A 17,427-nucleotide genomic window follows, 5' to 3' on the forward strand; every position below is an offset into this window, starting at 1 on the left:
CAACATCGCAGTCACATGGCTGATGTGACTGCTCCATCCATGATAAAGACAGATCCCAAAAGATACAAAGATATGTAGTAATTTTAAGCGACGTACGCGTACATTTGTGCAAAATCAATTTGGATTCAGATTGCTAGACGTGTTCAACGCGAGAGAATTTGTTTTTAAATTAAATGTTTATGACATCAGCTGCGAACAAAACTTAAGAGGGTGTTTGGTTATATTGAATTGCCTACTTTAAGAAGTTTTTAAGTTAATTATTAACTCTTTTATAATATTATATTTATTTGGTGTTGACCCTGATGATCCCTAGTATAGCTGTGCTTAGACAAGGCATAAGTATGTCAAAATATTATATTTGCTTCCGTCCCTAATTGGTAGAAGTTCTACTGTTAATGTAAAAATGAGTTGGTTACCAAGCACCTCCAGCATTTATAAAATCACTTAATTCTTATACACTTGTTATGTATTTTAAAGCGCTTAAGAAACTTTTAATCAGTTTTAAACGTTTAAAAAATGACACACTTTTTAGTTAATTCCAAAGTAATTTCAACAATATTCGAATTAAATTTCAAATTGCCAGCTAAAGTGGAACGAGAACTGGCTTACATTTTAAATGTTCATAAACAGGTGGCGTTAGCGTAGTATTGCTCTTTTGTTTTGTTGTAGGCTGCATTTAATTGAAAATTTAAAGCTGCAGGTTGAATTTGAAATTCAACTAGCAACAACATCTGGTATAACCGCCTGCTCGTGGTCAGTAGTCTTAATAAATCTTTGACTAGCAGGAGCGGAGACAGCTTTGGCAGGCTGAGTGGTGTCCTGCTCTGTAATCGATAAACTATGGTCACAAATATTGTTTGTAAGTAAGTATGTGCAATATATACAAAGTTAAGTGCAAGAAGCAAACACAAGCAAAAGTGTTAGCAAGAAATTGAGTTCGGGCCCGGCAGCTGGGCATAATAGCTCGTAAATGTTCTGCAGTCAGTGCAGGCGGTTTATCTTGCCCTGCTTCGGTCCTGTCACTCTAAAGATGGGGCCGTGAGAAAACGACAATCACGCAAGTCACGGTGAGACGATAAAAGCTTATGACAATTTAAGAAATAATAAGGCGTTGAATAAGGATATAGTAATGAAACGAAAATTTCTGTAATCTTTTAGAACGGAAAATTAATTTTGATCGAAAAGGCGTTTCAGAATATTCAAGAGATTGTATTTTGCTTAAGGGTTCTACTCAAACAAAATCACATGCAAATAAGCATTAATTAAGTAATAATTATTTATTAGCTTTTATGTATTTAACAGCTGCAATCACAATAGCTTTAACTGCCGTGCTCAATTCCCAATTCTACCTTTCGTCTGCAATCTCTACAATGTGCCCTAATGCCTTTATCGCTTTTGCGCTTCATTATGTATCTTAGAAGCTAGGCCGCAACTTGTAATGCAAAGGATGGAATGGCAACAGCAGCAGATATTGTTGCTTGTCCAGCAGCAGAAACTGAAGCAGCAGTGCATTGCATATACACATATAGTACACTTATAGGTATATGTATCCGGACACTTGAAACATTGAAGCATTGACATTTGGGAAAGGCGATAAGTGTGTTGCAAGTGTTGCTGGGCACAAGTTTGCTGGTGCCGGGGGTTGTGAATAAATGAGAATACATCCGGTGTCCGGCTTGGCCATTCTGCACAATAAAAACCACAATGGCAGCTGTTGCATTGGTTGTTGTATTGATGTCATTGATGTTGTTCTTGGTCGCTCACATTTGTTGTTGGTTAGCCATGTTTTGTGCTGTAACTTATTGCATGTTTTTGGCCAGCTACAGCAAGGACAATCTAAGCAGAAAAAACCAACAAGCTGATCTATGGCACCAGCATTTGCACTTGTCCACCAATAGGTTATTGGATTAAGTCTTGATTGTGTGAGTGTGAATTAAGGTGACCAGATGCTTTAAACTGAAAAATTCGAAGACATTTTTAGTATTTTTTTATAACTATTACAATAACAGAAGGCTTTCAGGGACTTTATTTCATTCAGTGTTTAAAAATATACGAACTAGCAGTTATATCTTAACATTAAATGGCTTAAAACCTTTATTTATTATTATACTATTGGCACATTGTGTACCTTTTGTTAAATTTTTATTATTATTATTTTATTATTTATTTTTATTATTTTTATTATAATATTTTATTTTATGTTTTTATTCCTTTTTGTTTTACACTGTAGCTTTGAATATATTTAACATTATTTAAATTTTGTGCCATTTTATTCCTATTTTTTGGGAAATAATGAAAATCCTATCATTTGTTTTAAGTTGATTGTATATTTTTTGTAAACACATTCATATAAGTTATTGTAATTATAAGAGTAAAGTGAATATAGAAAATAATACACAACCTTTTACACAACCCCTGAAAAAAGGAGAAAATAATTCATTTTGAATTAATGATGAAAAAGCAGATAAATAGATTTTTATTGAAACTTTCCACAAAGATTTATTTTCACGGATACAGGCACTAGAGCCTCAACCACCTTGTCATATTAATATACTTATCATACAGAGCTCTCTATAAGATAATGCTTGTTACGACACATATATAGTATGGAAAGTAGGTTTATATAATTCACGGTGCACGGACGAATAAAGCATTAGCTATAAGACGCAGTGAAGTGTGTATAGCTTCGGCTTAGCTTAGCTCGCATTTTCCCATTTTTCAGCATCTCTCTTGCCTCTGTGTTGTTAGGTAACCCTATAGTCTACTGTCTGGTCATGCATTGTCTAATATGAAGCTTTAAGGCATTGGTTTTCTATCCTTGTGGTACGTTTTATTGCAAATTCATCAACGGCTTTCGTTTTTTCGTAGATTTGTTTTGGCCCCAGAAGGTGAGCAAACAATGACGGAGCATCTTTTGGGTATAGCGTTTGCTGTCAGGGCTTTGTATAATTGAAAATAAAGTTAGTGGCCAGCTTAAATTGACATGAGTTGTCACTTTGAGTTGGGAAATAAAAGAGGTTGACCTTACGCTTTTTCTACTGACATTTAAGCTTTGATTTGACATTTAAAGGACGTTTTGTATTGGATGGAAAATCTGTCAGAGTTAAGGTTAAGCACGTGGCTGCGTCAGTATTTGAATTATTTGTCAGTGAATATTCTGATTTTTAACTGAACAAATATATACATACATACATACTTACCTTTTGTAAAGCAGGTGAGTAGAAAGGAATGAGCAGCAGCTCATTTGTAGGAGAACTCGAAGCGCCTAATAAGTTTCCATTTAAATAAATTAACTTTTATCAAAAAGCTAAAGTTATGGCTATTTCCGGTCGTTGCTTTGTTTACGCAGATGTTGCCAGCAGCGATAAGCAGTTTTAACTTTTCCCAGATCAATAAAATTTATGACTTTTCCTTCCTTCTGGGTATTGCAAACCTCAATAAATCTTTTAAGATTCGCAAAAATTGTATTTATGTTCGACCATAAAAAATCAAAACAAATCATCAGCAAAACTGGTCACGAACTCAATTTGAAATCCACTTAAACTCGATGCTCCGATGAACGACTAGAGCAATTCCTTCGCGCCACTTTCGATTTGACATGCGACAATGCGCATTAATTAGAAATTCGTGACTTATCAAACGATGCACGACGAGGTGAAATCGCAAGCCCTGCATAAATTGCTGCAATGCCCAGGTAAGGAAATGGGTGAGAAAATGAAATACATTCTGAAGCAATCAAGTAAAAAGCGATGCCAAGATACAGGCCAAATACTTACGTGAGAATTATAAATGCAACGCAGGCGAGATCAGTCTCAGATGGTAGCAGGGGGGAGTGTTGAGGGAAACTTGTGTCCTTGTAGTCACACAATTGCAGAAGTTGGAAAGCAAAACGTTTGCAATTCGATAAGGTAAATGATTTGGGGAGACAACCGAAGGAAAAGTGCAATGCAAAGCAAAAACTTGTATTGTAAGTCTTGAACTATTGAACAGAGCAAATGCGACCATGAGCAAGTGAGCAGTATTCAAAAATTTCTTCATGCAAAAGTCTGTGTGCATATCAACAAAATAGCTGCTAAGCCACCAGTGTCAGAAGTGACCATGACCAGCTAAGAAGTCCACATAATTATTGCGCTACATTGATCCCTACTCTTTTTTTTATATGTTATACATAATTGTTGCAAATGGATTGGGAAAAATTAACTATTTTTGTACAGATTCGATTACGTTTTATGCGTCTTAGCAGCGATTAAGCTATTTTTATTTGACGCATTTCTTTGCGCTTTACAGGCGTGGATAAAATATATATTCTTGCAACTAGCAAACACAAACAGAAAATTTTTGGATAAAGCATTATTATAAAGCTGAGTATGCATTTTCGTGGTTCCATTTTTTGTTTCCATTTTTTACATCGCATCAATTTTAAAGCTAGTTTTTGTGTTCGTGTCCGATGTAAATGCATATTATATGTATTTAGTTAGATAGTCGCCCATTACAAGCCATTTACAAATATGAAATATATTCCTTTTTTTTTAATTGTTAAATTCGAAGTTGATTATTTGACATTCATAAATTAAATGGGGGTTTCCGTTCGAAAGCAAATAATGCAAATTAGTTGAAAAATTCATCTTTTCGGCAGGCAACACTCAGCAAAGTATGTAATGTACATAAAAAAGTGGGTATGTGCATAGGGGGATGAGTGGGTGTCTGTCACATTAAAGAATCGTTTTCAATGATTAAAGAAGGCAAACCAGAGTGCAATGCGTTCTCTTCACACAGGTGTGCGGCGCTCAAGCTCGTAGTGCATTGAAGGCGTTTGGCAACGGCCTCGAATGCCTTGAGCACGCCTCACGCTTCAGTTGCTCCATTCAATGCGCACACATAAAGGTGTCTACAATATATACAGTGATATGTTGCTGGTGCTCCTGCCGCTCCATTATCAAAATGCAATTTCATCAATGTTGGCAGTAAGAGCTGCCTGCAATCTCCGCCTTCCCCCCTAACCGTCAAAAAATTTCGAATTTTGATTTTGTATGTGTTTGTGAGGGTGTATGATGGAAGAGGATGGGGACAGAAGAGAAAGGTGTATAGTTGCCGAATTGCACAAGCTTTCAACATGGATTTGAGCGAGCGAGCGACCGTCCAAAGGCCCGTAGTAGTCGCACAAGGAGAGCAACCTGCGAAGTTTGCATACTGACAGTTGCCACAGCAAATATTTTCCAAGTGCAATTTGTTGTAACATGCGAACCATGCCGTGCCCAGATTCTCACTAACAAGTTGCAACATCGTTGAACTTTTCGGAATCTATTTTTCTGATATTTTATTTTCTGGCATGCATGGGCAGCCAGGTTAAATAAAATGCACGGCCACACTCGAGCTCATCTGTCAGCTAGCTTTATGTATTTCGAGCAGGCTGCCTGATATGGTCACAAGTAAAATGATTGCCAAAAATTTCAAAAGATGAGTTGCCTTCGGCCATGGTTGGTGCTGTGGCGTAATGCAATAAACTGATTTAGATGATACTGCAATGGCAGGCCCGCAGAAGTATGCAACATTTTTTGCTCTTATCTGGTAGCGAACAATCAAAAAGAGATTTATTTAAATTTGAAACGAGACGCTCTGTTCATGTGTGTGCTTTGTTATATTTGTGTGTTGGAGCTTTCGAGTGTGCATGTATGCTCTGATGCATCAACATAGCCGCAAGCAGACTTCAAACAAATGCGGATACTCACTCATACAATAACATACTATATGTATGAGTATAGAAATGTGCACATTGTGGGAAACATTTCTTTTACTGCGCACAACTGTACTTTACTGCAGCCACAGAATGTATGAACAAACATATTTGTACAGTATGCATTCATAAAGCACCAATTCATTTATAGAAACGACTGCCTTTCTTTTTATTGCTTTGCGACATTATTATAATATATATCTTTTGCACATTTTTTACATCGTAAAAAGAACGCACATAAAATTTAATTGCATACTTCATGCAAATATGCCGCTTCAACAAAACAGTTTTACGACTTTCAACCATTGTGTGATTGTGCCCCGATTCTGTTGTTTGGGTCCTGGTCCAAACCAAAAGTGTCCAATTACAAAAACACACCCATTACGGACTGTCGAGGGAGGTGGCGGGGTCAGGAGCATCACAGGCACTGGGCATATCGTGTTTATATTAAAATGCCATTGTGGCTTTTGTTGAAATAATAAAATTTAATATTTAGCTGGGCCCAAAGAATGCAAACGGAGAATTGTAAGTTGATTGAATTGAATCTAAATTTACAAGCAATTAAAGGTAACAGAGCAGGGAAAGTACTTGCCACACTATAAACGGCTGGTTCTCAACAGGGCTCAGGGAAAATTTCAAATTTCTTATGTTGAATGAACCCGACTCTTCTGTACCTGTACCCTGTACCTGCTCCCTCCCCCACATTCAAATTAAATATACTTTATTGGACTATTTAAAGTTTTTGGTGAAGCAAAGGTTAAGGTTGAGTTACAGTATCGATAGTTTCTCTGACAACTATAGTATAATATGCACATACACATGGACAAGTATATCGTTCTCCGAGTTAGATAAATTACATATAATGAAGCAAAACTCATAAATATATTTAAAGTTGCGTTTTAGTATACAATAATAAATATTTGTACTGCTTGGAAAAACAAATAAACAATAAATTATTATGTAGGTATAGGGTAGAAATAAAACAATAGAAAACCTTGAAGAAAATAATTAAATTATTCATTCCGTTGGCACCTGCTCGACCTTTTAAAGACACCAACTCAAGAAAACTAAATATCAACGTCGACTAGATGTCTGATGTGATGAAGAAAGAAAAAAGTGAGACCACATCGTCCGTAATTGAAAGAGAACAAGAAATTTTGCAATTACAGAGCAAAAAATTCAATCTGAAAGGCTAATAGAAACCAAAAAGCCCGAATACGATGGCTAGTGGATAGGGATGCTCGGGCTATGGAGTACGACATAACCACCAGAAAGAAAACAACACTAAAAGAAATTTATTTTGCTACGAGCAACTTTAAATGCGTGGACAGCAGCAGTCGAGTAAAATAATCCAGCAGTGTCGGAAAAGCACATCTTCAATTTCTCAGACGAGACAAACACGAATCCATTACATCCATCGGCTGGTGCCTCTCTGACACATCATTTTCATTTCAGCGTTTTATTAATGCAAATTTTGCCGATATGGCTAGAGAGGTGAAAGTAGTAGTACTATATGTATATCATATATTGTGGTAGTGACGTGAAATATTGGCGAACATTTAGATATATGGAAAGAAATTGTTAAAAGATTAGTCCATAATAGAACTTGAACTAGAACTTGGGTATATGATAAATGATATAACGACAAAATTATATGATGTTCAAAGTTTTTGGGAATATGTGCTTTTTTTTTTAAAGAGTTTGATTTAATTTATAAGTAATATCAATAATTTCAGTCCCAATAAGCTATACGCGACTTTCTTTTAAATCATAGAAAATATAGCTACGTGTGTCAAATACGTAGAACGTCGTTACTGATTTCATTAGAAGTCGTCGCTATACGGTTTGTCCTGCTATTTATTGCGCCATTTGTAATGTTCACTTGCCTGAACGCAAGGATTTCAGAAGTATGCGAGAAGTATGTATACAGGCTCTCCTCCGAGAAAGAAAAAATGTATGTTTTTTTTGGACTTCATTTAATTGTATTGACCCGGCATGTTCCTGAATTGCTCTCATAAATTGGTAAGCTATAATATTAAGATAAAATCGGTGGAAACAGTTTGTTGTTCTGCAGAGGACACAGAAATGAAATGCTTATTTTTACTGTAAAATATGAAAAACATCTGATATTTCGAATGCGCCGCCAGCAAAGTACATTGTACAAAAATTGTCCGAATATGCAAAGCATTTGCTTTCCTCATCCTTGTGTAGCAATTTCGCAGGCAGCTGCCACAAAATACAAATTGAGTTATTAAAGTGAAATTGTGAGAAATTGTGCATAATTCTAATGCATAAAATGAGCAGCTTGACAACGCGCACATACAGAAGTATCCACACACCCACACATCTACATACATGCATATATAGGTGTACACACATGATTGCACTACGTATATGTCTTAATATTTCAAGAGAATCAACTTTTTCTCAACTTGCTTCCCCGCACTGCTTGCACACAGCATTCCCCCTGCCCCGCGCATCGCATGAACTCTTCAATTTTTCATAAATGGCTTAAGGACGATGCCTTCATGACGATAGTGAGAGTAAGACGGTCCTACAGCCCAAAACACCCACCCACCCACCTACCCGTCATCGCCATCCATTGCCACTGATGATGCCAACAAGCGTATGCGTGTTGTTGTTGTCGCTGTTTTATTATTGTTGGGGCTGTTGCTGTTGTTGTAGCTCGTACATTTGCTCGTTGTGCAGTGCCCCAGACCGCTGCATGCCCCGTTCGTCCTTTTCGTTTTTGCAGTGACAGTACTTTTCCTGTCATTACCACTTTTCTGCTTCTCTCGTTTTTTTCGCCAACCTCCGTGCCTGTTATTTTTGCTGCTTTTCACAGGCACTCGCATGCAAAATTGAAATCATCAACGTCGTCATCAGTCTCAGTCTCCTGATTCTCCACCGACCTCATCTGTGGCTGGTTTGCCTCTAAGGCTGCGTGCTGTGGTTGCCAGACTGTTGTTGAAACAAAATCAGAACTAAGCGAAAGCACTGTTACATGCTTAAGTAAAAGTAGAACAGACACAACAAATACATTCAGTAACAGCACGAATACCAGTAGGGAGACTGGTGGAGCGCGAGAGGAAACGAGTTTAGAGTGGGACGGTTTTTACATGGACGAGCCTGTGGTTGGCAACTGCAGAATTATTGGCCCCACATCCAAATCCAAATAACAAGGCACGCTGCATGGTGTCCCCATCCCAACCATGCCGTACTTTGCACTCTGCACTCTAAGCTGGGCCAGCCACATAAATCTAGTCGCTGAGTTATGGCGGTGCGCTCTAAGAAAGTTTACAGACAATTTAAATTTGAGCAAGCGGTGGGAATTTCGTGCAATTCGCACGTCAGCTTTAAATAAATAGGTATTGTCCGATAGATATATTTAAACAATTTTATTGAAAAACAAGTAAAAAAGCTAAAGTCGGGTGTCCCGACTTTGAAATACTCTGTACATATGTTTAGAATAAATATAGAAATTAAAAAAATTAAGAAAATAAACCAAAAAAAATTGATCGATTTTACCTCTCTCGGTATTCGAACTCACGTAAAGGGTGTATAATTGAACATTTACATAGCAATTGCGTCTGTGTGAGTGTATGTATGCCTATGCGCATCTATTCGTGTCTGTGTAAGCATTTTCGCAGTCAACCAAACAGCAACATCAACAACAGCCGCGGGCAGCGCAAATATATTTATGGTTATAACTTCTTGTTAAATCGGTCTATCATAATGAAATTTGGCATACGGACACATAATAACCAACTGGGGGTATTTCCAAAATTTTAGTTCGAAATTCCAAGAATTACGGGAGTTACGATTTGCGGGGTAGAGGGGGGAGGGAGGGGAATTCCAAAATATACATTTTCTGCGTATTCACATAAGGCATCTGGGACTAAAATTTGGTGTTCCTAGGTCTTATAGTCTCCGAGATATAGGCGATTATACGAATGGAAAATCGGGAAAACCCCCATAGGGGGGAAGTGGGGAGGAAAATCAAAAAAATAAAACAAACTCGTATAGAATACACACATAACGCATCTTTGTGCAAAATTTGGTGTCTCTATCTCTTATAGTCTCTGAGATCCAGGTGTTCATACGGACGGACAGACGGACAGACAGACAGGGCTAGATCGACTCGTCTCGTCATGCTGATCAAGAATATATATACTTTGTGGGGTCTGCCACGCCTCCTTCTGCCTGTTACATTTTTCAGCTCCCGCAAACCTAATATACTCTTGTACATTTCATGTACAGAGTATAATAAGTTAGTTGCTTTGGAAATTTTGCTTTTAACTTGAAAGTTCTAAGCTATCTCGGCAAAATGTATTTAAGAGGTGTTATATGATGGTTTTATATAAATTTGTGATATTTGTGATTATGTTTTTTAAAGGCTTGTTGATTAGGAATATACAAGGTGCGTTCCAAAGTAAACAGGACTTTTTGAATATAGCGACCCCTGGTGGCGCTATCTATATGTCTGCTATCTCAATTAATTATCAATTATCAATTATCAATGGTCCAGTGAGAATTTCATGACATTTCATCGATTGGAAGTGAAGTTATTGCGTTTTAAGTGTCAGTATGTTTGTGTTATCGGTGCGAAAATGAGCTTCGAACAAAGAGCCAACATTAAATTGTGTTTTAAAATTGGTAAAACTTTTACCGAAACGTTTCAATTGATGGAACAAGTTTATGGCGATGATTGCCTATCCCGTAGCAGAGTGCACGAGTGGTTTCAACGTTTTTTAAGTGGTCGTAAGGACATTAATGACTATCAACATGTGGGCCAATCAAAATTCGTGATCACCGAAAATTCCATCGAAACTTTGCGTGAATTCATCAAAAATCAGCCGAAATTATCATTGAAATTGATGGAAATGGAATTGAACATCTCCAAAACATCGATTTATCGCATTTTGTGTGCACGGTTTGTTCCGCACAAATTGACTGACGACCATAAATTGCTCTCATCGATCGACGCTTTTGACCGATTATTTGACCAAAAATCACATTTTAACCATTAATTAGCGTTATGCAGACGTAGAGGCCATTCAAAAGGCTTGCACCGGCATACTGGCCATACCGGCCAACGAGCTAAAACACTCGTTCGACATGCTTTTGGATCGAAAAAACGCTGTCTTGAAGCAGAAGGATACTATTTTGAATGAAATAAATTGATTGATTGACCACAACCTGTTAAGGGTGAAGAGTGTTATTTTATGATGATGCAAGCATTATTCATAAAGTAGAATACTCATTTCAACACGCTTTATGCTTAATTTTTATGGCTGTTGACATTTTATATGATATTAAACTAAGGGTTATATTATATTGTACATTAAAATAATTACAATTTTAAATTATGTTATCCATTTCATCACATTTAGAAAGGAAGAGGAATGCAAAGTAATCAGGAAAAGGTTGCCCTTTGGTGGTTAGGTCGCCTGGTCGTCTGTTTTCTTGGTAATGAACATAACAGTACCATTTATGCGTAAATACGCATTGGTAACAATATGAGCGTGTCAAGTGTGTATATTTAAATAACGGCACAGTTATCGCAAATTGCAAGACCACAGGTTCTGCTTGAGTGTGGCGATGCGTATGTGGCGCAATTTTAATAAGTCAACATTATGGTTATGTCTGGTTAACTGGGTTAAGTGCCACCAGCAGCAGAAACCGGCCAGAGTGCAATGGGCTATAAAAGCTGCCGCTGTGATCACATTGCCTACATAAACAATAAGCTGACTCTGCCAGATGGGTGTGCCCCAGCTGCAAATGTCACAAGATTGTTTCAACGAACGAATGCACGCCAAGTCGTTAAGGACTCCAGCTGCTAGACTGCGTCAGCGCCAGTGGCCAGCCATTTGGTCCGCCCGCTTAACTGCTATACAATGTCTACCCCAGCACTTCGACTCAATCGATTAAGCACTTTAACTGTTCCATAAGCTGCAACCGCAGTCCATGAGCTGATCCTGCCTTCTGCCTTTTGCCTCTTGCCTTCTGCCCACTCTGCTCCCTGCCTTGCTTGGCTGGTTGCCTGATGTAAACACATGTTTGCAATTCCGCCTATCCGGAGGCGCAGAACATTTTAACTTGTTGTTTGTGTGTGAAAGTGCAGTTGTGCATTTTACTGCAGGTGTATTGTTGTCTTGCGGTAATTAAATAACAATAACGCCATTGCATGCCTTTTCTGATTCGCCATAAATCGAGTTGTGCGAATTAGTTTAATGCGAGGAACCAGTTGCTATGCAGAAATAATTACATATGACTACTAGTGTACTACTTATCTATTTTAAACTTAAGCTTAACTTTCTGATACCTCAAAAATATAAAGAGTACTGAGTATTTCTAATAACAAAAACAGTTTTTAAAACGGTTTTCTGCATTCTTGTGATCACAGGAACAGAATGAAATTGTAAATAGTTCCTTGCTATACCGCTAGAAACTATTTACTACACGAGGCTTCACTTCATTTCTGGGAGAACAAAAAGGAAACAAACCAATGCTTAAATTTCCAAATTCATTCTAATTTATTTCCGAAATTCCCTCATTACAAGTATTTATACAATTTTTGACTTATTTACTAGGTTTTTCTTATGTACTACTCTAATAATTTAATATTTGACTCTTTCTTATTCTCTAAACATTGCACTTAATCTAATTTCACATTTTTTGTCTTATCTTCTATCCTAACGATGTCAAGTGGATTTCCCTTCCATATGTACTTGTTCGAAGCCTTTCTTATCTAGTGCATTGCGCATTCACCCTTAAACGCTGTCTTTTCATATGCCTACGATGCATTGGTCTGCAGCCCTGCTGCATGCGGCTATTTTTATGCCGAGATTCTGTTAAGCCTACCTAATTTAATTTTTAATTTTTTTTATTTTATTTTATATTTCCTTACAGTAATCTTAACTTTCAATTTTGAACTATGTTCCTCTATCAAACAACTCTTCTTTATAACTGCCAGCCATTATTACTACATAAGCGAACCTTTTTATTATGTTGTGCGTCGGAAGAATGAGAGCAGTTTTTTATAACGATGGATATTTAATAATATATTACTAAACCTTAACTAATGGTATTCCGCATTTAAAGTAATATAAATTATCATGGAGCTAGCAGATGCAGGCCTAGTTAGGTGAAAGTTTTTACAGCTCCGCTGCTTATACGACCTACGTGGCTGTTTGGTTGGTTAGCTGCACGCCTCGGCTAGGCTGTTATTGCACATTTTTATTACATATTTGTTTAATGGGGCACACACTTTGTGCTGTACTTCCCAGGTGGCCAAGCGTGGCATCAACAATTGCAAAAAGTGTTGCCTACTTATGAGCGCTGCACATAGCCGAAGCACAGAACTGCTATTTCAATTTACTTGAAAGTTTCAGAAAAACTGTATAGCGACTGTGCCTGCTTACCCATTAGATTTTAAGCTCTTCACAACCTCCAGACACAGCTGCGCACTTTCTTTGGATGGGTGCAGTGTGAACGTTTGTTGTTTATGTTGTCATAAAGTTTAATGTCAAGCGTATGCTAAAAATTGTTTACACTGCTGGGGTTTGCATGCATAGGTGTCTCTTTGGTACGTACGTAACATTATCGCACACAACGGGCTCAGTGCATGGTGTATTTTATGATCTGTTGTATTTTATGGCATAGTTCAACATATGGAACGGTCTTAAAGTCGTTAAGCGCACATTATAGACAGGCAGCAGCAACAAAAACTCGTATACCTTTTATAGTGGGTGGGTCGAATATTTTGTAGGATACCCTTGACAAAGTATATATTCCAGCAATTTGGTGACCTAAGGACTTTCTCAGTAGGCTCATTATTATATCAAGTCATAGTCACTTTTTTACGAATATTTATTTTCATAAAACATCATTAGTCTTCGAACACCATTCTCCTGTCAAGACGAATTTTGTAGCTAACATTCCTTCTTTGGAATCCATTTGTTTCGGCATTCTTCCAACTTATAGCTTTTTGGACACAAGAGGTGGATTATAGGTGTGGCATGTAAGTCTCAGGTCCTGAGAGAGTTTTTAGATTTTTCTCAAAATTAGCAAAAACTCAATTTAACAATTTTGACTATTATATCAAAGCCACTGGAAGGTAATTATATGCAGACTGCAATCATGACTCCGTAAACAGCTGAATTACGAATAGGAATTTGTTATAATTCATGGCTTAGGACGTTTTAGGTTTAGGTTATAACAAAACAAGAATGGAATGGTTCAGGCGAGCGGGCCCGTCTCTTAATACCCGTATCCACTCTTTCACCAAAAAAGTTATAAATTGTAAAATGGACAATTTGTTATAATTAGGTAATTATTATAATTTTAAAAGCATTTATTTACATAGGCCTTGTGTCCGTATATGCTGTTCAGTAGAGTAACGTGAAGGCTGCAATAAAAACAGCTGCTGGGCCCTAGCTTCCTTTACAATTTTTGTATTTGCCGAATTGTAGTATAAATTTTAATTGCAGGAATTAGGAAACTACTACTAAAACAAACTTGGCTATATCGATTCGTCCGGTCATACTGATTATGAATATATGTATATATATACTTTGTGGGTTCTGACATGCCTTCTTCTGTGTGCCACATTTTCCGCCCAAATCTGATGTACCCGTTTTTTTTACCCGTTCGGTACAGGATATAAGTAAGATACGTCAAATTATTGCTAGACTATATTTGAAATTGTTGGATTAATTAAGTTTATTCAAATTTGTTCGATTACTTTGGTTTATAAAAATTAACAATGTTTCACAATTGTCCGTTTAATTCAAATTTCACTAAGCGTCCTCCTTCTTTGACTGGTCAATAACAATTGACCTCTTTTTTCCTGGTATCGGTTACTATGGATTATTGATTACTTATCACTATTTAACTATTCAATCACTATTCGGTCACTGCTTAATTATTTTTAGTGATTAGGGGTGTTCCTACTATCACCCATTCCTACAAAATACTCGTATATAAGCTTTGTTTTGCTTCTTGTGCCAAAATGAAATCACCTATATTTTTAATTAAATATTAAATTCGTCGATAATTGCATTTAATTTATGGGAACTGCATTTACACCATTCATTTTGTAGAAGGCATAGCAAATTAAGTGTAAAATTAATTACATAGACCACAAAAGAAAATTAAATTCAGCTGCGTGCGTGTGTCTGCGAGTTATTATAATCGTATATAAAATGCATAGACCACAATATGTACTGCTGCCCATTATTTTCGTTCTCGTAACTGGCAGTATAGGCCGCGATGTGGTAGTTGTTTTAATTGCATTTGATGGTTTGCAATCAATATGGGCCATATGCGGCTGTGTGGTTACACGGATGTGTGTATATATGTGCCAGTATATGTGTGCGCCAACTGGTTAACAGTTAAAAATTTCATGGCGGCCACAAAGATTGGTTGACTCCCATGGGAAAAGCGTGGAGCTGTCAAAAGCCGTGGCAATTATACACATACTATATAGTATATGTACGAGTATGTTTGTAGATTCTACATGCAAAATAAACTGTATATACTCCTAAATGTATGTGTGGGCACTTTATAATATAAATAGGTTAAGAATAATTTTCATGTAAATCGAAAATCGATTAAATGTCTGTTTATTTGTTAAATTTGCATTTGAATATCTCTTTGACCATCATTATCTATTTGTGCTGCAAAAGCTACACACAAGCGAGCAAACGACCATTTAGAGTTAAACAATTCATACGCCATGTTGACCAACAGATTATACTTTGTGTAAATTAGTTTAGTTTTGTTGATATTTAATTAGCTTCGATATGAAATATTTGCATTTTTACCATTGTCACATTTTGTATTCATTTTTATTCTCTGTTTTTCGGATTCGTTGCAGAAATATGTGAGCGAACTGTCCACTGTGCGCGACTGTGCCACCGAATGCGTTGAGAAAGGTGAGAACAAATATGCAACAAAATAAAATGGAAGCCAATGCATTAACTATGAAAAATTTATCATACAAACCAGGCCATTTTGCTTGGCAAATACAAATTCCCCGTTGGAAAATCAATTATTTAGCTACTACACAATACGAGTCAACTCCACAACTGGAAGTGTCACGCGAATATTGCAAATCATGACTAGCAAATATTATGGTTTTCATTTGCAATTTGTTTGTGCTGAAGTGGTTTTATTGTTGATAGTGTTTAATGGCTGGTCATGTCACAATTGACAGTTTACATTGGGATAAAAGCTAATCAAATGCACTGATTGATAACAATATAAAATAAGTTAGAAAAATACGAAAGTGTTGTTTTCAACTTATATTTAATCAAAGAAATGGGTAGACTATTCAAGAATATATAATTGGATACTGTAATTTTCTAGTGCCATTGTTTAAAATAGCTTCAATTTATTTAATACAACTATTACGTTGTGGGAACCTTTCGTCCTAAAATTAAATTAGCCATTCATTGACTGACTGACGAAGAATTAGAAAGCACACAACACTTTTTTGATTTCACAAGACAGTCCGAAATCGAGACTCATAATCAGGCATAATCATATGCAAATAGGCCTCTGGTTTTATGCCGAGCGAAATTGAGAATTGGCACCAGGCCTAACAAATATCTACCAAGTTAATATAACACACATATTTGTATAGCTTTGTATAATTTACTTTACTTCTTGCATTTTCAATGACTCTCTAATGCTATGGCTTTTCTTGCTTCCACAGAAATTTGGGAAACCCAGACTTATTGCTGCAACGAAGATGGCTGCAATGCTGGTAGTAACATTGGCTACTCAACCATTCTGCTGGTAGTCCCGCTCTTTTACATGGTTTGGTCAACTTGCGGCGGCCTTTTGAACGTACAGCGTTAAGTTATGCTAAGTTGGAAATTTGAATTTTGTTTATGAATACTATATTTTCCTTGGTTCTTTTACGTACACAAAAAAAAAACAGTATAATTGTATGAAGATAAGCTTTAAAATTTGTTTTACTTTTGATTTCACTATTACTTTGGTATTAAAATTTAAAAAAATTCTGTAAACGGGACCTAATCAAGCTACTAAAGAAAATTGATGACAAAATTTACTGTTGACAAAATGTTTTTTCTCTTTTTTTTATAACTTTCTTCGTTTTTCTGTGTGTGTGATAAAAACAAACTTAATTTTTTTTAAAAGTCATAAAATACTTGCATATTTAATTGTATAATATTTTGTAATTTTAACAGTCTTCCCAATGCAAAATGTAACTAATAATAAACGTATTTAATAATATTGAACACTTTTAAAAATTGCTCGGCTGGCGTATTAATACTACATACAACAAATTGAATGCTAAAGAGTGAGTAAACCGAAGCCCGCAAGCAAAGATAAAAAGCTTAACGTGAAGATATTCTAAAAATGATTGCATAAATGCACATAAACATTACATGTAACAAAAATAAATAGATCTCATCCTAAGAATTGTACGCTAACTTCGATAATTAGAGATTTTTAAAAAAGAACATTTGATCTGTACGATTTTGCTCGCATTCTTGAAAAGGCAAACAGTACAGCGAATATAAAACATTAAAGGATTAAATAGAGACATAAAGTTGCACTTTCCATAAGATATTATAAAAAACAAAACAAAGTAGTTTTAAAATCGTAGCGCGGACTTCAAAACCGCATCAATGCGTAGCTGTTGGGTTTTATTTTAATAT

The 17,427-nt window shown here is 36.3% G+C and overlaps 1 protein-coding gene across 1 annotated transcript in view; it reads left to right on the plus strand.

Moving 5' to 3' along the window:
• The window catches only part of LOC115625160, a 56,112-nt gene extending 39,113 nt beyond the window's left edge, over positions 1–16,999 (plus strand). Inside the window, exons 3-4 of the mRNA XM_030520089.1 lie at positions 15,615–15,672; positions 16,455–16,999. Coding sequence (XP_030375949.1) covers positions 15,615–15,672; positions 16,455–16,600 — 204 coding nt within the window. The 3' untranslated portion in view covers positions 16,601–16,999. The remainder of the gene's footprint in view (positions 1–15,614; positions 15,673–16,454) is intronic.
• Positions 17,000–17,427: the final 428 nt, after the last annotated feature.

Source organism: Scaptodrosophila lebanonensis, unplaced genomic scaffold, assembly GCF_003285725.1.
Source record: "Scaptodrosophila lebanonensis strain 11010-0011.00,11010-0021.00 unplaced genomic scaffold, SlebRS2 tig00000072-arrow-pilon, whole genome shotgun sequence".
NCBI classification, from domain to species: domain Eukaryota; kingdom Metazoa; phylum Arthropoda; class Insecta; order Diptera; family Drosophilidae; genus Scaptodrosophila; species Scaptodrosophila lebanonensis.